The sequence below is a fragment of the Tiliqua scincoides genome, chromosome 4 (assembly GCF_035046505.1).
Source record: "Tiliqua scincoides isolate rTilSci1 chromosome 4, rTilSci1.hap2, whole genome shotgun sequence".
NCBI classification, from domain to species: Eukaryota; Metazoa; Chordata; class Lepidosauria; order Squamata; family Scincidae; genus Tiliqua; species Tiliqua scincoides.
This window is the reverse complement of record NC_089824.1, coordinates 96,920,669-96,942,708: the sequence shown is the minus strand read 5'-3', so window position 1 is coordinate 96,942,708 and position 22,040 is coordinate 96,920,669. Positions and strand designations below refer to the sequence as shown.

Below are 22,040 nucleotides of genomic sequence, written 5' to 3'. Positions count from 1 at the left end.
ATCCAGGTTTATCTAACAACTGCTATAGCTAATATAAAAGATAATTTTGAAAGATATTGAAACTGACCCTGTGTTACAACTTTATGTCTGCCAACGAAAAACCTAAAAACTGCAAAAAACAGTTTTTGCAGTAGTCACAGTATTATTTGTTTCATTCAAATTACGGGTTACCTAAGGTGAGGGAACATTTTGTCCATACCTCCCGGTAAGCCCCCTTTCCCTAATGGGTCCCCCCCATACCCATGCCACAAGCTTCTATAGCTTGTGTATATCTGAGGAGACTATGGAAGACAGAATGGGAGAAAGGACACGATCTTGGCGTAAGTTGCTGCTGCTAGGATGCACTCGTCTCTCCCACCAGATCTGCCTCCCACCTGATACTCCCCCATTCCTCTCCCTCCCAGCCCCATCCATCATCATCTGCATGCAGCTTACCTGCACCAGACCAGGATCACCAACAGCTCCAAAAGCAGCAGGTCATGTGCACCACTGTAAAGTCATTTATTACAGTGGAACTCTGCTCCACTGTCATAATGCAACAGATAGGATAGAGCTGTTAACCTTTTCTACAGCTTTATCTGGAGAACCAGGTGGCAGCGGTGGTTAGGAGTGTGTTTGCACAGTTTTGGCTGGTGCACCAAAAGCAATCATATTTGACTTGATCAGACCTGACCACAGTGGTCCATGCCATAGTGACTTTGAGAGTGGACGACTGTAATGCGATCTGTGTAGGGCTACCCTAGAAGATAGTGCGGAAGCTGCAATTAGTGCAGAATACGGTGGCCCAGGTGGTTACAGGGGTTAGGCAGTTTGACTCTGTTGGACCACTGCTTCAGTAACTACACTAGCTGCCCATTCATTTCCAGTCACTGGTATTGACCCTTTATCATTTGGGTCCAGGTTATCTGAGGGACCAACTTCTCCCATACATCCCAGCCCATCCTCTCAGGTCATCTGAAGGGGTTTCCCTTCAAGTGTTATCTCTGTCTCAAGGCAGCACAGGGGTTAGCATTCTCTGCAGTGGTGCCAGAATTATGTAATTATCTTCTGAGGGAATTAAGAACTACTCCTTTTCTCATGGATTTTCAAAGAGGGCTTAAAACATTTGTTGGGCATTTGGTTGACAGGTGGATGTTTATCTTCTGTGCCTTTGTAATACTGCTGTGGCTTTCCTTCTGGATCAATTTGTTCCCGCCGCCGCCCCCAATGGTTTGATAGTGTGTGTTTTGGGTTTCTTGTTTTGTTTACTGTTTTTACTTATTGTTGTGATACATTGTACATTTTATTATAGACCTTTGTAAGCTGCCTTGGGCATTTGATTCAGCTTGGAAAAGGCAGGATATAAATTTTAATAACAGTAATTTTTGTACTACTCAGCAGCTTTATAAAGTAATTATTATTTATACACTGAGAATTCAATGTATCATTTTATTATCATTATTACAATTGTCATTTGCTTTGCATTTGCTACTGAAAGTAGCAGCTACTAATTATGTGGACTTTATGTATGAGACACTAACAGTGCAGGGAGAGGGCAGTGCATACCAACTGATCTCTTCAGTTATAGAGCCCATGACTCTGTCAAGGGTGGTAACACGCAACACAGTGGAAGCAAGAGCTACAAAGTGCTGACTCCTGCAGGATAGCTTCAGGAGGCAGAAAGTGGATTTGTTCAAACCGACAACATGCATTTAGAGATGGCCAGAGTTTTGCCTAGTGCAAAGAGGCTAAAACCAATTCTATGGACAAATTCAGTTTGACAACCCATTTAAAGCATGGCTTAGTTCCAGCTAGAGGTTTCTGCTGAGAAAACCCCAAGAAGGGCATCATTAAGACAGGGAACTGAGGAACTTTCAAGCTCACAGGAATCCCAGCTACAATTACGTAGTCCATTAACTATTTATGCAGCCTGGAAACTTCGCTATAATTTTTGGAAATACCACCACTTTCGATACACACACTCATGCCTCTGGAAAACCCCTAGGCATCAGCTTGCCAAGGAACCTAAACATTTGGTCCTAGTGCCAAAGAATTGCTTTTTCTATTTCTGGCTCTAACACTTTCAGCATTATGGTTGCTAGAGACCAAGTGAAACCAGTTCAAAATGCAGGTGTAGCTCCTAGCACATCATTGGATCTCCCTATACTGGGACTCATGTTTACATGGCACTTGCATCTGTGCATTAGGAATTAAAACCATAAATGAATATCCATGTGTATGTGTGTGTGTGTGGGGGGGGGGATTCCTAGACCTAACATCTTATACTGATTAGGGTGCAAAGGCACCAGTCTCTTTTACTGGACTGTTAGTGGAAAAAATGCATCAACAAGGTCAAATTCAGACTGAAATTTGGACCAGCCTAACCAGCACAACCTTATTTGTTTCTCTTTTTGGTTCAAGATAGACATAATTATTTCTCAGGCATGCAATAGCTTAGTCCTGTGGTACTCAAACTTTTCCGGCCAGTGGCTCCCTTGGCCCCCATGGCTGTTGGCCATGGCTCCCCATCATGTTCCTGAGGGCTGGAAGTGACCAGAAATATTAACTATATTAATATTAATTATATTAATCATATTAATTAAATGCAGATCTTAAAAATATATTATTAATACACAGCAATATACATGCTTTATAAATGATCAGCTGCTCATCACTGTTGGAGACAAGATACTGGAGTAGGTAGATTTTGTCTGGTCCAGGAAGACTCATTTTTTTAACTTTGTAAGTATACCAATAGAATTGTTTTATCAAATGAACTTTGTGAACAACCAGTCTGACCAACATTACACACATACCCCTCTGTGAACCCCAATCCAACTAGTCATTTCTCCCATTCTCCTTGGATAGGATTGAACCCTTTATTAATTTAATGGAATTAAATTTTTCCAGCAGCTGGTAGGGAATAAAAAAATAGACCATGAAAATATATTGGAGCTGATAAGGGTTTGGTTAGGAGACTGATTTGTCTCCTATACTAAGAGATGCACAGCTCAAGCCTATGCATGTCTACTCAGAAGTAAGTCCCATTAGAGTCAATGGGGCTTACCCCCAGGAAAATGTGGATAGGATTGGGCTGGCAATCACTTCATCAGTGGCTGATAAGTATTCCCTTCAAATAGTAAGATTCATCACTTTAAAAATACAGCCTTTCCTCTTCAGTCAAACAACGATTAATAAATCACTTTAAAAACAGTACCCTTTTTCTGCTCCTGGCCAAGTAAAGTGTGTGCTTGTCTCTCCCCTCCCCCTTTGCCAACTGCATGGAAACAACTCTAAGGGGAGGGGGAGGAAAGTGGGAAGGTTTGGAGATCGAAAGGGGGGAGTGGAAGAGGGAGGGGATTGAAAAGAGAGATTTCACTTTGATGAGAAGTGTTCCCAGGCTGGGAACTAGGAACCAATCAGACAAGGATCAAGGAAGATTTCTTTCTGACGGTCAGCAAGGGCTGCAAAATGAGCATGCTTGGAACTTGCCAGATGGGGGCTGGAGTGGAAGAGCTTTGTAAACAACATGCAGCGAACGGAGAAGCGGCAGCCTCCGAGTGGAGGGAGAAGAGGGCGGGGCGGCAGCAGCCACTCTCGCAGCTGAGCAACTTCTGTTTCTTCTGCTTTAAAAAAAAGTGCAGAGACGGGCAGAAGACAGGCTTATATTCTGCCCAGGGGTGTGACTGTATCGCTGCGAGAGGTCATCCCGCGCCTCCCCTTTCAGTTCATGGCACCTCCCTAATGAGCCGTGCCTCACAGTTTGAATAACACTGGGTTAGTCCCTTCCTGCTGTTCATTATGATGCCATGAACAGATACAATACCATAAGAGATCCAGGATGGTGCAGTGGTTTGGGAGTTAGACCAAGAAGATCCAGGTTCAAACCCTGCTCAGCCACAAAGCTTCCTGGGTGACCTTGGGCTAGTCACTCAGCTTCACCTACCTCACAAGGTTGTTGTGAGGACAAAAAGAGGAGGGAGGACCTATATACACCATCTTTTGAATGTGAATAATAAAAATGTGAATGTGAATAATAAAAAGTCATAATAAAATAATTGCATCAATAAAACACTTAAGTAGTGGACCTACAGAAGGGACAAGAAGCGTTGAAAATTCCTGAAAAAGACTATTTGCTGATTATTCTTCACCCAAAAAAGGATTAGGTAAAACTTTAGCAATTTTAACTCTATGTGTCCAAGTGAAAAAAAGCCCCTGACTCCTTTGGATGCAAATATCTCGGGTTGCTCAGACCATATGCTCAGTAACATGCTTCTGGAAGAGGGAGGGACATTCCCATCCATTTGTTGAGGGCCTGGGAACAAAACAATAACAACAAATAGGGCTGGAATGAGGGTTTTTGGCATCACTGCTCCCTTAGCACCTCAAACAACCTCCTTCACCAGTGATCTTGATGTAAACCATGCACAGAGCTATCCAAACTCACGCTTGAGCCATTACAGGCATTGCTGCACTGGCGCAGAGTGTTGCAAACAAGTTGTAAGGCACATTTTAGGCTGCTCAAGACTCGACTGGTCCTGCACTAGCTTGGCAGAGCCTCATCCAGACCCTTCACCGGCTGGCATGGGTAAATTTGTGCCGGGCTGCACAGGGGCCGGAAGAGGGTGGTGGGATGCTGTTTTGCAGGCGAAAAAGGGCATTTCTGGGCAGGGGGAGGACAGAACAGATTGGATCAGACCTGCAGGGGGTAGGATCAGTGGCTGTTCATGAATCCAATCTCCGTGCCCATCTGGACTGCTATACACAGGACTTCCCATGTTTGCACCAGATATATGGCAGGCACAGGTCCAAGAAACCCCATGGGATTGCTGGGTTATTACTCAGGATAAGGGGAAATATATCACCCTGAAGAGCAGCCACTTCCTAAGCTGCATTTAATGAAGTGTAGACCATGTGGCCTGGCTGTGCCAGCACAGTTTAGCGCAAGGCTGCTCACCACATAAAGTCTACAAGAGTCAAAGAAAAGTCTTTTGTGGAAATGTTGGAATTAAGATGTTTTAACTGTCCAGTTTTACAGTGCAAATCACTTGGAGAACTTTTTGCTGAAAGGTTATATAAATATTCTAAATAAAATTAGCAACATTCATTTGATGATGCAGATTTTTCCAAAGTAAAGTATTTATTTTTACTTAAATTGATGGGGGGCATGCCTAGAAATTTAAACAATGCAATTTCACATCTGACTGGTTTTCCAGGAGGGCACTTTGAGGAGTGGATGATGGGCCAATTCAAATACAAACTTCAAAAGGGTTGTCTGGTCAGTCCATAACCCCAGTCACTGCTTCCACAATTAGACTGCCTTATACAGAGCCACATCATTGACTTGCTTAGCACAGTTTGGGTGACACTGTCTGGCAGCGACTCTTCAGGGTTTGAAACAGGAATTTTTCTCTGCACCACCTGGAGAAGAGTCCTCTGCCACTGATTTACGGCTCATCACCTCATCTTACACACACAGTTTCTGGGTTGGCAACTTGTAGGTCAAATTAACCCCTGCTAATTGGGTAAGAGGCACTTTTTCAAGTGGGTGCTCCTTTTTTTAGCAGGGGGAGAGTAACTGACCCACCTCACCCCAGCACTGTCTGTTCTAGTGGCTGTCTGCTGGTATTCATTTGCATCTTTTTACTGTGAGCCGTTTTGGAACAGGGAGCCATTTAGTTATTTGATTTTTCTCTGTAAACTGCTTTGTGAACTTTTAGTTGAAAAGCGGTATATAAATACTGTTAATTAATAATAATAATAATAATAAATAGATCTGAGCCAACTGGAGGTTGAATGTGGCCCTTAGATCACCAGTTGCTGACCTATACTCTACAGTAATTATTCTCATACAACTAGCCACTGATATACAGCTAGACACAAAATATTATTAAAAATTATTTAATAAAATAATAATGTGTACTAATAAAATTTGTTCCTGAGGGTTGAAAAGCTCCAGGAGTAGATATTCAGGGGATGGGGTTGCAGAAGGCAGGGGAGGATGACCAACATTCTTCTATGAATTTAAGACAACCTTGGGATACAACTCACATATGCTAAATCAACATAATCAGGGCCTGTGCATACATAACAGTAAGGAAGGCCACGTGACATTTTATCAAACTACAACACAGTTAAAACAAAATACATATATTTAACCTGGTTTAAGGCATCACTAAAGGAAGAATTCAAGCTCTACTGGGGTGTGGCTCAAGGTGTTATATCTGAAATGTGCATACAGTATATTTGTGTGAGTTTTTTTCATCCTTGACATTTGGATGAGAAAATATGGGAGTGACTGGTCTGTAAATGGCTTCCTTCTGAAAGTCAGACTCCATGCTATTTGCTAAGCTAGACAATGTTAGCCTGCTGTCACATCACACTGTCACAACCTTGTTTCAAATGTCACATTAGCAAAGTCAGACAAGAACTGCTTTGTATTAGAACATTTTTTTTACACTGACCTTTTGAACGGCCAAAATGACAGGAAAAGAATTTTCCCCCCTACAGCTATGCATAGGGAGTTCTTACTTACGCAAAGGGATGCAGCAAAAGCCTTAATTTTGGATAGCTATTAAAATGTTCAATACTGAATAAATTAAAACATACACCCAGGCATGCCAGAAGATAAAAATAAGCATGATGATGGCTTTAGGATAATTCCTTCTTTACCACCAATTGGAATATTATATTTCAAGGCAGTTTCTTATCACACTTTTAATTTGTATTTTAAATCATACACTCTGCCTTCTAAATGATTTGCAAAGTTAAGAGGGAAATACAGAGACCAAAAAGACTGAATTCCATCTAACACAATGTAATAACTTGTGTAATGTCAAGTGACAATAGTCCGAATAGCAGCTTCCCAGAGTTGGGCTTTCTGTGGAGTTAGAAATTCCCATGCACAGGTGTGATGTCAATTGGCGCAGAGCTAGACCATGAGCCATTATTTGCACAAATGAGCCAGCAAAACATATGAAACAGTTCTCACATTTGCAACAAAAAGAAGTGCTTGGAAATTTACTGAACAATTATACAAGCTGTTTAGTCATTTCTTTCTAAATTTTTACCATCAATTTGTTCATCTAAGCATATTTGATAAAGCCAAGTCGGTTGGATATGTTGTGAATCGTAATGTACCAAAAATGCATCTGTCATTGTATCTTTGATGCTGAATTTTTTGGTTAAGTAACAGATTGAGAAGATTTTGCATTCTACATAATATATGAAACTTGCCTATGTTAATCTTTTGAGCTATATATTACATTTTTGGCTCTGGTTCATTCTTTGGAACTTTCATGCCACAATATATAATGTGGAAAGCTTCCCAGAAAGAAAGCTTGCAAATTCACCACTACAGACTTCCCTCCACAAGGTACAGTGGCAAGGAAATATGGGGCGCATTATTGGGCCCTATATTTGTCTATATAAGCCAAAGTCCAGCAGGCTCAGCCAGTGCCCCAGTGTGAACTATGTGTGCGCACAGTCCTGGAACGAGCTGGAATCCCTAGCATGTATGCACTGCTGAAACAGAGACACCTGCGTTGGCTTGGTCATGTTGTGAGAATGGATGATGGCCGGATTCCAAAGGATCTCCTCTATGGAGAACTCGTGCAAGGAAAGCGCCCTACAGGTAGACCACAGCTGTGATACAAGGACATCTGCAAGAGGGATCTGAAGGCCTTAGGAGTGGACCTCAACAGGTGGGAAACCCTGGCCTCTGAGCGGCCCGCTTGGAGGCAGGCTGTGCAGCATGGCCTTTCCCAGTTTGAAGAGACACTTGGCCAACAGTCTGAGGCAAAGAGGCAAAGAAGGAAGGCCCATAGCCAGGGGGACAGACCAGGGTCACACTACACTTGCTCCCAGTGCGGAAGGGATTGTCACTCCCGAATTGGCCTTTTTAGCCACACTAGACGCTGTGCCAGAACCACCATCCAGAGCGCGATACCATAGTCTTCCGAGACTGAAGGTTGCCAACAACAAAAGAATAAGATTACAACACAAAATGCCTGCAATCAAATCAAATCTCCAAATCAAGTCTAAATAACTTGTGCCTTTCATCTGACTTGCAAAATATTCCTAGGACTTACTTGAGAGATTGTAGAAAACAGGGAAATTTAGGGTTGGTTCACTCATACGCGTTTCACAACTGTAGCATTAAGCTGTGACTTGCATATCTGAACGGACGATTACAGATTTAGGCCCAAAGCCTAACCAATTTTCCAGCACTGGCATAGCTGCGCCAAAGGGACGTTTGCTGCATCCTGCAGTTGGGTGGCACTCACAAAGGCCTCCTCAAAATAAGGAAATGTTTGTACCCTTACCTTGGAGCTGCATTCCCTTTACGTCAGTGCTGGAAAATGGGTTAGGATTGTGCCCTTAATGTCACAAACTGAATTTCCATGTCACCTCAAATGCAGTAAATTTTAAATGGAGTTGGTTCACACTGGAACACATGAAGGCTAAAATAGTAGTAACAAAAGTTTATTATTTGACTTTACAGGCCTAAGCCTGTCTTCTGTCTTCAGAGAACCATTACAAACACACAGAAAAAAACTGAGCATGCTCAATCTTAACTAACTTGAACAAATGGCAATCAGATGACAACCATAATAACATATACAGGTCATGCCTTGTTATCCACGGAGGTTCCGTTCCAGAACCCCCAATGAATTAAAAAAAATCAGTGGATACCAAATCAGGGGGAAAATAGCTTTAAAAACGCATGTCCAGGTGTCTTGCTTCTCTGTTGTCACCTCTGAATGCAATTACATTCAGATAAGGTGAAAAATTGATGAGGTGAAAAATTGAATCTAATGGAATGAAATTATAATTATTTAACAGAGCGAAAACAGGAAATGGCATTTTAGTGCTTTCCCCCCCCCTTGTTATAAGGTATTTAAAGATGGACCTTGGTATCAGTAGTGAGTCAAATCAGTGGACACCAAGGTCCCACCTGTATTGCATTCCTGTCCCTTTAGCTTACAACAGGCCACAAGGAGACACGACAAAAACAAAAAACCTTCACTTTTCAGAATACCCTGCTATAGTTACATCAGATCAAATCAATCAAATCAAAAACCTTTATTGGCATTGTTGGCATCCTTCAGTCTCGGAAGACTATGGTGTCACGCTCTGAATGGTGGTTCTGGAACAGAGTGTCCTCTCCAGTGCGTGAAGACTGGGTAAAGTAGGTATGGAGGATAGGCTGTTACCCATGCAGCAAATCCCCCCTCTCCACGTCGCTGAAATGGTCCAATGGAAAGGCAGAGGCCAATACGGTTGGTTCCAGCGGCGTCGCAGGAGTTGCCAGAACGTGACTGTGTTCAGCCATGAACTGCCTCAGGGATTCCAGCTCCAGATTTTGCCTCGAGGTTGACTCCTGAAGCCTTTTCCATAACTGGATGTAGCCACAAGGCAGTGGAGGTTTGGGATCAGAGTTATCCTTCTCTCAGATGAGCTGCCTTCCCAGGTTAACGAGTCCCATCTACCTAGTTGCTATTTAGTCGCCTCTTACGACAAGTACAGCCAAACTGAGGGCCTATTCTTATCCCCAGCCCTCAGGGGATTTATTGGCATAATAAAACACAATCAGCTATTATAATCAGTCACACATAGCATTCAGAATGTTGCCCTGTGTACTCATACAGTCTTGTTTAGTCTCAAACTGCACCTCTGTACTATCTGGTTAAAAAAAAAAATACAACACTGCCATCTCCATAACAGCTCGCTCTCCTAGAGATAGAATATGCCTAATTTTGTACTGATCCCACCTACCCTCCATCTGACAACACTGGGTCTCAATATATCTTGTATTATTCCAAGCAAAATGGGGAGTACAAATCAGAAGGTAGAGTGACCCCACCCAATTCACAAAAGCACACCTCCCGCAATATACTGTCCCACTGAAGCTCCCATATAATATAGCCGATAGCATGGCACTACACCTTGCCAGAGCGAAGGCCCTACATTCTTGTAGACACGTTAGCAGATAAAAGTACAGCGCCGGTTGGCCAATTCTAATAGGAATTTGGAGGCTACTCGGTGAGCAGATCTTGTTTGCAGCACTCTGTAGGTCCTGAATTTGTATTTCTAATAGCCTACTCTTTATGACTTCATACGCTTTGCATTGATTCAGCAACCCCAAAGTGTCTATTGTAATGCCAATTAATCTGATCTTCTGTTCAAAACAGGCAGACTCTGCAGAACGACCAAGGGCGCAATCCTATCCTGCACTGGAACAAACAAGCCAGGAGGCTTGCACTGTATCCAGCGCAGGATAGGGACCAAAAGTGGTTCAGACAGAGACAAGGGGAAACTTTTCCCCTTACCCCTTGGAAAGGCGCCCTTTCCCCTATGGGTCTCCTCGGACTTGAATCTGCTCAGTTCTCCCCAGGAATGGGGGTTGGGATCTGGCATAACTGCCTGGTCCCAGTCCTGCCTCCCGCTCCCGGCCCGTCCTCCCCCATCCAGAAATGCCTCCCTCCTCCCCACCCCCCCGCCTACCTCAGAGGCTACCCAGCCAGGCTGACGCAAGCCTTGTGAAGAAATTTGAAGGGATGCATCACTTACATTTTTGCGAAAGTTTTTCCTTACGGAAGGAAGCAGTTAAGTTCTCAATCATGGGAATTAGGTATGTATCCAGTCAGTTTACTGTGACTTTGTAGTCTCTGCATAACTTTACACTACCATCTGGTTTCAACAAAGCAACTATGGGGGCAGCCCAGTCAATGAACTGGATGTCCCGTTCCACTACTTCCACTGCTATAATTTTTTTTGTTAGATGTAACTTCTATTATCATTAGCTTTTCCTTTAGATTTTTCTGAACAATTTTATATACCGTGTACAGGTCCAACCTTGTTATACATGGATTTTTTATACACTGCTTTGACTCCACAGGAATGGCCACTGCAAATGAGAAGGAATGTGCTGATCCCTGGAGAAGGGGGAAATGCATCTCTTTAAAATCACAGTTTAAAAAACTGCTTTTCTTACTATTATAGAGACAGTCATGCAAGTGATCATTCCATTCTTCAGCTGAGCCAGGCAAAGACAATGGGTCCTTTGCTTTTCTAATTGCTGACTGTCTCTCTTCCACTGTAAGAAAAGTTGTTTCTAAACCACAATTGTAAAGGAACACACTTTTTAATTTTTTAAAAATTGCTTTTATTTAACACATTTTATGGTATCAGCAGGGAGTCCCAGAATCAAACCCCTGTGAATGTTGAAACATGACCTTATTAGGAGCAATGGAGGGGTAAGAAACCTGGAAGTGGGTCTTTAGATCTATTTTTCCACTTTTTTTATCCACAAATTTTTTTTAATCCACTAGAGGTCCTGGAATGGAATCCCAGTGGATAATGTGACACGACCTGTATATTGCATTTTTACTTTTAGAGCCTCTCCTGTAACCAGGGGGATCAGCTATGGCTTTCTCGCTCTTTTTGTTGTATCTTTTTTGTATGACACACTTTGGCTATATGATCTTGCTTTAGGCACATTCAACACTCTATATTCCTGTGAGGGCAAGGATGACCATTATGTTTCCCTCCACAATGAGAACAGGCTTTTGCACGACAGTCTGGGCCTCTCAGCACCCTTTTTATTATTACAGGATTTAACAGTTTATGTATACTTGCTGTGCTTGGCACCCCCAGAGTTTTTCAAGTTCTCTTGCAAGTCTAAAACATGGTTAGCAGTCATTTCCATGCCTTGTGCAATTTCTAAAGCTTTCTTAAAACTTTAGCTGGATCCTGTCAATAAGTTCAATTGCACTTATCATTTATGCCACAGATTAGTCTATCCCTCAGCAGATCAGCTAAACCCATAGAGCCCTTAGAGGTGACACAATTCTGGTACAAAAAAAGAGCCCACAGTTTTAACATATAAAACTATTAAAAGAAGGCATAAAAAGGGCCTAGGGCTGGGAGGTTTGGCAACAAGTGTTACCTGTTCCTCAAAGGACTTTGCACTGGTTTTCTTCATGTACTACCAAACTTCTAATCCAACTGTATGTCTTTGCTCCATAAACACTCAGCAAAATTGCATGCTTCCTGTTAGCATCATTAATAAGATTAGCGAGCAAGTACTAAGAAAACATCCTTGTATATTGCACCCAGACATCCTATCAGATTTCAAACTCTTTCACAGTTCCCTAAGTAGCCATTCTCCAGCTGTTTCCCTACTTACTTTATGCATCCAGTTTACCTCCATCACCACTGTTAACATCTGAGCATCTTAGTCTTAAATAACTTTAACAGATTGCCACTAGGTGACTACCACAGCAATGTATACACAGATTCAGAAGCAAGTAATGCTCAGGTACATGTGAAGCATCCCTCAGCCTTCTCTAGCCAATTATTTTTCATACATAGAAATAGTTTCTTCCAGGCGCCATCCACATAAGTACCTTCCAAATCTGTGGGGTTTAACTGGCACTAATCAAAACCCATTCATAATATTTTCATACATTCTATCAACTTGGCTGTAGGCCCAGAAAGCAAACTGGCTTTAAAAAAAACTGTTAGTGATGTAACACGAAGGTGGAACTATCTTCTTGTGAAGATTTTAATGCGGTCGAAATGCTAGTAGAGAAGCTAACTGAGCTCAAAGCATTTGAAGCAGCAAAGCTGTTTGATTTCATGTAGATTGTAATTGTTTAATTACGCATTACATCAAAACTGCATGTAATATAACCACAACGGCTACTTCTTCAGTGCAAAGAAGCATTGGGATCAGGCAATAGAGTGGCGATGCAGCAAGCTAGAGGGCACGTTTAATATTACTTCTGTATCTTTTTAAATTGTGAGCTCTTTTGGGACAGGGAACTATTTATTATTGTTTATGTAAAGCACTTTGTGAATTTTTTTGTTGAAAAATAGTATATAAATATTCTTAATAATATTTCCCATCAACTGCTTTGCTCCTAAAACCAATGGTTATTGAAAACCAAAAACTGATATCCCCCCTGCCAATGTACCAGCAAAGAAATAGCTGACAAGATTTTCTCACACATGGCTGCCATAAAATGTGTAGTTCAGCCTTAGGTATTTGAGGGCCCAGTCCTATCCAACTTTCCAGCACTGATGCAGCCACATTGCAGCTCCAAGGTAAGACTTGAGGAGCCCTCCCTGACTGTCCCCAAAATGCAGGATGCAGCATGTGCTCCAGTGGCATGGCTGCATCAGGATTGGAAAGTTGGACAGGACTGGGCCCTAAGATTCATTATAAAGTCAGAACTTGCCATTTTTCTAATAACTTCATTAAAGGAACCTGCAAAGTGTGATGTTCAGTGATGTAAAAAAGTCAAAACTACTGTACATACTACTATAACCAACCTCACTCAATTGAATTAGCACTATTAGTGCTATTAGATAGCACTATCAGTCCTAGAAAGCACAATCTGTGTGCATAAGTCATTCTATTTGCCACTGGCAGGTAAATCTATGCTGCAATTGTGGGACTTGGTTATTTGCCATCTTCGACTATGATTTAGAAAGGCACAAATGCAGCAGAAATTGTGGGCAATTTTGTACCATGTCAGATTTTAGTAGCTGACAAGATTCTTTGCAAAATTTAAAGACCCATTATTACACACATTCAAGAATAGTTCAGAATATTCAAGATCACTGGGGAAAAATTTACCTTTGGAGAATTTCTGAAATTTTTAAATTTTGAAAAAACAATGTTATCAACATAGCACTACTTTTTTTTTTTTAAGGAAAAGGGTTTGAACATTCCAAAATTTGTCCTGTTCTTTTTACCTTCACCAAGAGTAGTGCTGGAAAGCAATGCCAATGGGTATTGACCCCCTGGACATGGCCCTTCAAGACAGATATTGGGCAGAGGAGGCGTAAGCATCTTCGTATTTTTTTACTTGCAAGTGTACAATGTGCCAAGGAAAGAGAGGAGGAGATTTCAGTTTTAAGGTTCCTATCAGAATGGTTTGGAAGGGTGGGAAGTATGGCAGTGGAAAAAAAAAAAGACAGAATTATTATTTACAAGAAAGATGTTATTTCAGTGTTTTTGTCTCATCTAGTCTCTGGCCTAATTCAGGCCCTGAATGAAGATAAATGTATCTTCATTTTGCCTCTCCAAACTTTCTGTTAAGAGAATAGTCACTAAACATTAGAACAGACCTCTTCCATGATTTAATTTTTCAAGAAAAGACTGACTTGATGACTATTACCAAGTTATAGTCCAGTTTGCTCCTATGTGGAGCTCTACTAAGCAGCAGCCTCAACACAGAGATCAGGTAAATATTCCATTCTCCTTGCACCAGTACCTAGTAAAGATTCACACTGCATCTGAATGAGCACACAGACTAACCATTTTCAAAACATTGAAGCAATGATGATTTTTGTTCACCACCACAGCTGCACCAGAAAAAAATAACCTCCAGTTGAACTCTCCAGGTGGTTTGGAGCCTGTTGAGTCCAGGTTCTGACATCTCACTTGGTGAATAATTCATTGTTCATTGTGACTACTTTGCGATTCTTTGTTGATAAAACATTCAGATTCCATCAGACTTGGATGCAGCTGTTGGAACTGAGTCAATACTAGTAGTGTCAAATCCATAGTGCTAATCTATCCTTTTGTCCATGCCACTGACAAGACTAGATATGACATGGGACCTGATCTGATTTGGCTCCTACACCCACTGCTCTTTTCAACCTTTAAACAAATAATATAGATCTTCTGCTATCTCATCTAGATGTGACCTAAGCATTCAAGAACTGTTGTCTCTGTCCATATCCAATCTTTGGAAGCTATGGTAGAATAAGTGAGACTGAATACAAACAAGCAATTAACTATACTCATAACAAATGAAGTGGTTGTCACATCACATTCAGGTCCATAATCTTGATTTAAGCCTGATTTTCTTGATTCACCCAGATACTCATCTATAAGTCGACCTCACAAAAATCATGGAATTTTCTATGACCCTCGAGTAAGTTGGGGGTTAAACTTAGGAGGGGGGTGTCTGACTATAGTTTTGTCAGATTTTACCTGAGACCAGATTCTGAAAAATAACCTACCAGTAATTGTTACCTAAGAACTGTACAGTCTCTAATTTTCAAAAAATATAGTAAAGATAATAAGATACATTTTTATTCTTTAACTTTTTAAATTCTGGTCCTCAAAACCTTTTTGTAAATACTATCAGAGTAAGTACACAGTAAACTACATACCAGTAGAACAGTGGTTCTCAACCTGGGGTACATATACCCTTGGGGCACTTGACAGAACCTTTAGGGGTGCTTGAAAAATAATTGAATAATGGCAAAAAAAAAAGGCAAGTAATGCTCCAGAATGCCTTGTAGGGCCATCAAGACAGGTAGCTAGTTAACTGTGAAAGCCCCACTAATAACTAATTTCTGGTCATCAATTCATGCATGAATCAGTGATTGAAAACCAGCACAGTAAAAAAGCTGAAACATAATATGAAAAGTGATCAATCCACAAGAATTTCTCAGGACACTTTTGATGCAAAACAGTGAAAAGATATAGTTTTCTGTTTTGCAAACAGATAAAAAGAGAAAATACTGTGATGAATACATGAAGTATGGGTTTTCATATGGAGGAGATGAGGGCTTATATTAATATTAATTACAAACATTTAGCTAATATGAGGGGTGCAACATGGAAATGGGCTGCCAAGGGGTATGCAAGTGAAAAAGGTTGGGAACCACTGCAGGAGAACCATTAAACAAACCCTTCTCTTAGGTGCCAGATGTGTTAAACCAGAGGCTCTACACATAACATATAACTTGTAACACGTAACTGGGAGTGTGCAATTCAATTCACAGCAGTGAGACAAGCAACAAGGAATTACTGTAAGTGCAGCTGCACATAGTTGCAACCCTATTTATTCAGAAGCAGACCCATTGCTTTCCATTCCTGTTATTCTTAAGTAATGGTGCACTGAATTGTAGCCTGGGACTTTGATTCAAATGGAAACAAGGATTACATCCTGGTGTTTAAAAAAACAGACCTCTACAAAATGCAAGCATTTGCAAAACAGAATGAGGCTGGAGCAGGTTCTGCTAAACTAAGAGAAGGAGGCTTGTTTCAATTCAATGGAATTCAATGGAAGTCTCAGGAGCAGTGAAATCGTTAACTTTGGCTAGAGCTTTCCAAGGGTTGCCTTGGAGATTAACGGCCCTCTAATTATCTCTGCATTGCTTCTCCAGAAAAGCAATGCTACTTGAAAAGCAAATTCTCTGAAGTTGAAAAGCTCTTCCCCAGCAAGCTATTCCCCGAAATAAGGCAGGGTGCTTATCTAAGCTTGATTTATTGGCAAAAATTTCTCGACCTGTAGGCAAGTATCTAGGATAGTTTTTATGATAAGCAGATACCTTTTATCTCCAAAACAGCTTTCTATCAATAATGCACCTGCTGCATAGGCAGAATCCCTCTTGGAGGACTGGGGCCTTTTTACTGTTGCAATTCCTCACCAATAAACAGTTTTGATTAAATTTCACAATAAGTTTCCATTTTCTTTTTCAAGGCAAGCAAGTCAGTTCAACATTTCTCATTAGAATCACCTCTAATTTTGTACGTTCTAAATCTGTTTCACTTTTCTGGGGACAAGGGGTTAGCACATGACATTTAGATTTTTTAGCACACTTTTTCAATGCACTTGACTCAGATGTTTCCATTAGATTTTATATATATGATTGCAGTTATTTCAGTGAGCAAAGAAGAACAAGATATTAAACTATAAAGAGTTTCACACAATGCATTTTTCCCCATCAACAAAAAAGAAAAAAAAAACACCATTATTTCTGGGCATTCTGCCACATTTTATTACCACATATTCAGTTCATTTCCTTTCAAGCTACTGTACAGTGTGAAGTGGCTATTAGAACAAGTGCAGTGCCAATTCACATACTTAGACTGCCATTTACAATGATAATAATATAAATTTAAAGGAATAAATATCCATCACCTACCTTGGAACTGTGTAAATTTGATGGTCCCCATCCTCTCTCCATTTTTGAACACAACTTGACCCTAAATAAAGTAAATAAATACCTTATAATAAGATTTATAACCTTATAAATTCACTCTAAACAACAATGAGATTAAGCTGTCTAATGTGGACTTTTCTGATTGATTAAAATACACTTGGAAACCTCAATGAACTACAGCTACAGAGTCCATTATACAATGGAAATTGATACTTGTTTTGCACAAGGCAGTGCTGGTGCAGATATGCAATAGCTATTGCCTATAAAGATGAGTCCTTTATGGTGAATAAAGATCCAAACTCAGGTTCATCGCTCTGATGCTACACCTAACCCATCCCCTTTTAATTGCACAAGTTATAAGATTAGAAAATAAATCCTACAAAGCTGAAAAGCAATTAAAGGTCACCTATGGGGGGCGGGGGGTGATGATGGTGGCAGTACTACAGAAGGTTTAGAAAGAATCAATTTCTTTAGGAATTCCTTTGCTTGACAATGAACCACAATAAGGAAAGTGATCAGAAGGACTCATTAAGTGATTAGAAAGCATTTAAAGCCCTCAAAATTAAAACCTTCAGTGCAGTTCACCAAATCTGACCCCAAACTTGGTTGTTCTTGTGCTCTTTAGTAATTTATTTGATTTTGAGTTATTGTTTGAGAAGTACTAAATGAATTTTATTGAATCATTGTATTTTTAAAAATATTTGTAAGCTGACTTGAGATTTGGGATAGAAATTCCCTAACAGAGATGTAGGTAGGTACTTTAAATATAAATCTTAAGCACAGGAAATTTAATTGTGCACAAATGTCTGCAAACCTTTAGTTGCTCTCTGCAAAGGCTATGGAGGTGTCTGGGGAAGAAAAATGAATTCCACATAGCGGATTGTGTGTGGGGGGGGGGGGTTTCTGTGCTACTGACGAATCCTACTGAATACCATCATGTCTTCCTCTATTATTCACATTGTGTAATACCTCAATATGGAAACAGCATCACTGAGAAAACCTCTTTAATGTTAGCAATGGAAAAACTGAGGGCCACTTTATACTCATGTAACTCACTTGGTCTCTCATCACTTGATGACTCACAGTTGAATGCGTGAAAAATATTTCATTTGAGGTAATACTGGGTGACATGAAAGTTCTGTCCATGACATTAGAATTATGATGGTTGCTCCACAAAAGGAAACAATCATTGTGTAGCACACAATGTCAGATAAGTACTTAGCAGGGTGGCAGGGAAGGATGATAGTGATGTTTAGAGTTTGTTTACACATTTTTCCAGAACCACTTGGTATCTTACTCAGGTAATGTTTGTTAATTCTCCCAAGCATCTGCTGAGAGCCAAAAGCAGCAATGCTAATCTGAGGACAAATATTGGTCTCTACACTCAGACAGAACAGAGAGAATGGGGGTATCTGAGCTTGTCCATTGACTAAACTCAAGCATGGGTTCCAAGGTAAAGCAAAATGTAGATATTTAGCTCAAAGAATAATGCTGTATGAAAGCAGACTTTCATGCAGTAGTATCACAGTCAGAAGAATGATCATATTAATATTTATTTCTCCCTCATCTCACACATTATGATCTTTTAAAAACATATATTTATTTCTATTCTGCTTCATGGAGTTCAAAGCAGCACACGTGGGGGGCTTCCAGAAAGCCTTCCATTTTAGGTTTTGACAGATCCTGATCTACTTAGCTCTGGCAAGGCTGCAGTATCACGTGCCTTCAAGGCCATGCTCTAGATTGGGGGTAGCAACTCTTTTTGAGAATATTTTTGAATCTGTGGAACCCCTTCCCACAGGATATGGTGGACTAGATGCCTTTAAATTGGGGTTGTACAGATTTGTGGAGGAACAATCCATCACAGGTTACAAACCATGATGACTGTATGTAACCTCTGGGTTTCGGAGGTGTGAGGGGAACCCCCTAGAATTTAGAGTGTTTGAACCCATTCAGAGCCCCGTTTGAGCCTTGCTGTGAGCATAAGCAGGGTGCTTGGCCAAAGTAGGCCCTATATTCAGCTGCTTGGGTCAGCAAGATATTTTAGAAGATGCCCCTTGAATGCCTTTTGTGTCTGTGTAAACAGGGGAAAGGGTGTTGCTGACTAAGCTTCACTGCAGAACTGGTGTGCAAAGCTAAAAACAAGTTGTTTTGCAGTTAGGACCTCAATAACAGGAAACCACTGGCTTTAACCGCAATTGGGCAGGAGGTCGGAGGAGAACAGGGACTTTTCGCAAGTGTGCCATTAGCCAATGTGGGGAGGGGGGACTTTTTACAGTAAATAAGATTTCACATTTTTAAAATGCCATATTTAGTAAGAACATGCTAAGCAGAATTTGAGTAGTAGGATATGTAGGCAGGGACAAGCTCATGTAATTCCTGTTTGCCAATCCTGTTGGCAATTCCTGTTTGCCAATCAGGAATGTATCCAAGGCTTTGCAATTTGCATTTTGCCAATCAGAGATCTAGCCAATGCTTTACAATGAAAGTTTGTTCTGTATATCATAGCCCGGAAAATCAGGTGTCACAGCTTGTGGAAGTTATTCCTCTGTGACCATCAGCCGGCTGAAAATAAAAACTTGTTTTCCTTGAAACCTCCTTGGTGTCCGCTTCCATCCTAGCCTTTTTTAAAACCCTCGTTTAAAATGAATAAATGGCAACCTTCCTCCAATCTCAAAGAGTTACCAAGTCTCAATAAAATTATGGTCCTGCTCCTGTGACTAGTAGGACTGTGACTAGTATACACACAGAAAATTGTGCAGGAAGCTTTTCCTCAGCCCCAGCTTTTCTTCACAAGCTAAGAATGACCTATTTATCAGATTATTTTAAAGACACAGTAATACAGCGCATGCAAAGCTGGCAGCCCAGCAAACTCAGGGAATTAGGAATGGGAGAGATCACGCTGTCCAGTGGTGAGAGCGAGGCAGTTCACTTATAACTGGGAGGACTGGGCCCTTAGTTTCTCAGAGGTGGAAAGGCTAACCAATATGAAGGAGATTTTTTGTTAGTGCTTTGGTTACAGAGTACAATGGAGGAGAAAACTGTTTGGGAAACAGGAATGAGCACACAGGAAGGGACTGGAGCAGCGCGAGGCAGGGGTTGTTACTGGACCTGGTGATTGTGGGGTGGCAGTGAAGGAGGAAAATAAATAGATCTATGGTCAAAAAGGCAGCTGATTTTTCTTAGCTGCATTTGAGTTAACAGCAGAGAAAGATTAACCACCTCTGTTAACCAGGATCTAGGAGGAAGGCCATCAAGAGAATCAAGGGGTGGCACTGCATGCTGAATGCCAACAAAATTCTTTGGTGTGCCACCTTAGGCAAACGTGCCTATAGGTTTGCCACCCCTGCTCTACACCCTACATTACATTTTTAAAAGACATAATACATAAGATATTCACGTGTTCACCTAAAAAGGGAAAATGTGACTATAACAAACACTTTCATATCATTCAGGCATATTACAGTGCAAGCCTTTGCATGCATATTTATTTGTGCTATCTCATACACTGACTCAAAAAGTAACATCTGATTATCCTATTTTTTATAAAGAAAACGCCTACATACCAATAGACAAGTACTTGTTTACATAGACAAGTACCAATAAGAAGAAAACACGAATTTTTTAAAGTTTAGGGAAGCACAGCAAAGGCTAGATGCCTCAATGTTTGTAACCCAGAATCTGAGGTTGATTGGTCTCTGAAGGTGGTTATGCTGCCTTGCCCATGACTGTGTGAGCTACAAGATCCTAAAAATGCTGTACCAAGGTGATCCAAATTCCCCTGAAAGAAAAACTGAATTATGCAACACAATGTCAAAAAAGCAAGTATGCATACTTTTATTTTGCATAAGTTACTATGTTCTCCTAACCCTGAGGAGGAACAATATGCTATGACTTCACAACCTCTGAACACAAGAAATCATACTTGGGCATCCTTCTAACTTTTAAGGTCTTTTCAACAATTGTAAGGCATGGAAATTTGCTTTTCTTACAATCTGAAAATTGCCTGGTATTCTGCAGGCAATACCACATTCTGCAGGTTTTTTTATGGAATCATAGCATACGTATCAGCATGGTTTTGAATTAACATAACTATGTAATAAATTTTGAGATGGTATAGGTAAGGTAAAGTAACAGGACTTATAAGGGAATGGGAAGGACATTCCATGGAAACAGGGAGATGTTAGACGTTAGTTTTATACAAACATCAAGGTGAATAATAGATTAAGACAATTAATCTATTAAGACAATAATATTGTATGCATAATGCCACTCAGACTGATTCTCTTAGGTAGGAAGAAGTCAAACTGACGTTGTGAAATGTATTATTTTCCAGGAAAAAATGCGAGAATAGCAAAAACGCATAGTAAATACATCAGGGCTGAGGCTGAGAAAGGATTATGCTACACTTATGCAATTCATAAGAATACTATTGACAGAGCTTTTTGTCGGGTTTCTTACAGAAGGACAATAGAACAAATGAAAGCAATAACAACAATTTTGAAAGAAGACATCACACAAAAGTCTTATTATCTTTTCCCTGAATAGCTTTGGTGTCATGCCCTTCTCTTATCCTTATAATCACAGTTCTACTGAATAATATGGAACCAAATTTTGTCTTCTGCACTTTGACATACTACTCTACGCCACAGCAAAATATACAAGTACCTGTAAATACATTTTATTTTTTCATTCGTTTAACTACAGGGGGGCCCACATATCCATGAATTCACTTGTTAACAGATCGGGTCTGCAGGGCCCTCTGCACATACCCACTCAGGAGGCAGGCAGAATTCTGCTCCCCTTGTCTCCAGAGAGTCTTCTGAGCCCAGTAGAAGTCATACATGCCTGTTCACAGCCTCTGCCATGCTCAGACTGACTCTTAGAGTATAAAACACATGACTTCTGGTTATTCAAATTGGAAGTGACACTTTCAATGCCTTATAAGACATTAAAAAGTGACTTCTGTTTTTTTCAACTGGAAATCACTTTTTTTTTTTTCTCTGTCTGAGTCCAGCAGAGGCTGCAGACAGACATGTGTGGCTTCTGCTGAGCTCAGAAGACCCTCTGGAGGCATTCACCAGTAC

At 40.7% G+C, this 22,040-nt stretch overlaps 1 protein-coding gene across 1 annotated transcript in view; it reads right to left on the bottom strand.

Annotated features, from left to right (window-relative positions):
* Positions 1-22,040, bottom strand: part of GABBR2 (gamma-aminobutyric acid type B receptor subunit 2) — a 401,480-nt gene that overhangs the window by 167,331 nt on the left and 212,109 nt on the right. Inside the window, exon 9 of the mRNA XM_066625127.1 lies at positions 16,936-16,996. Within this exon, the coding sequence (XP_066481224.1) occupies positions 16,936-16,996 (61 nt within the window). The remainder of the gene's footprint in view (positions 1-16,935; positions 16,997-22,040) is intronic.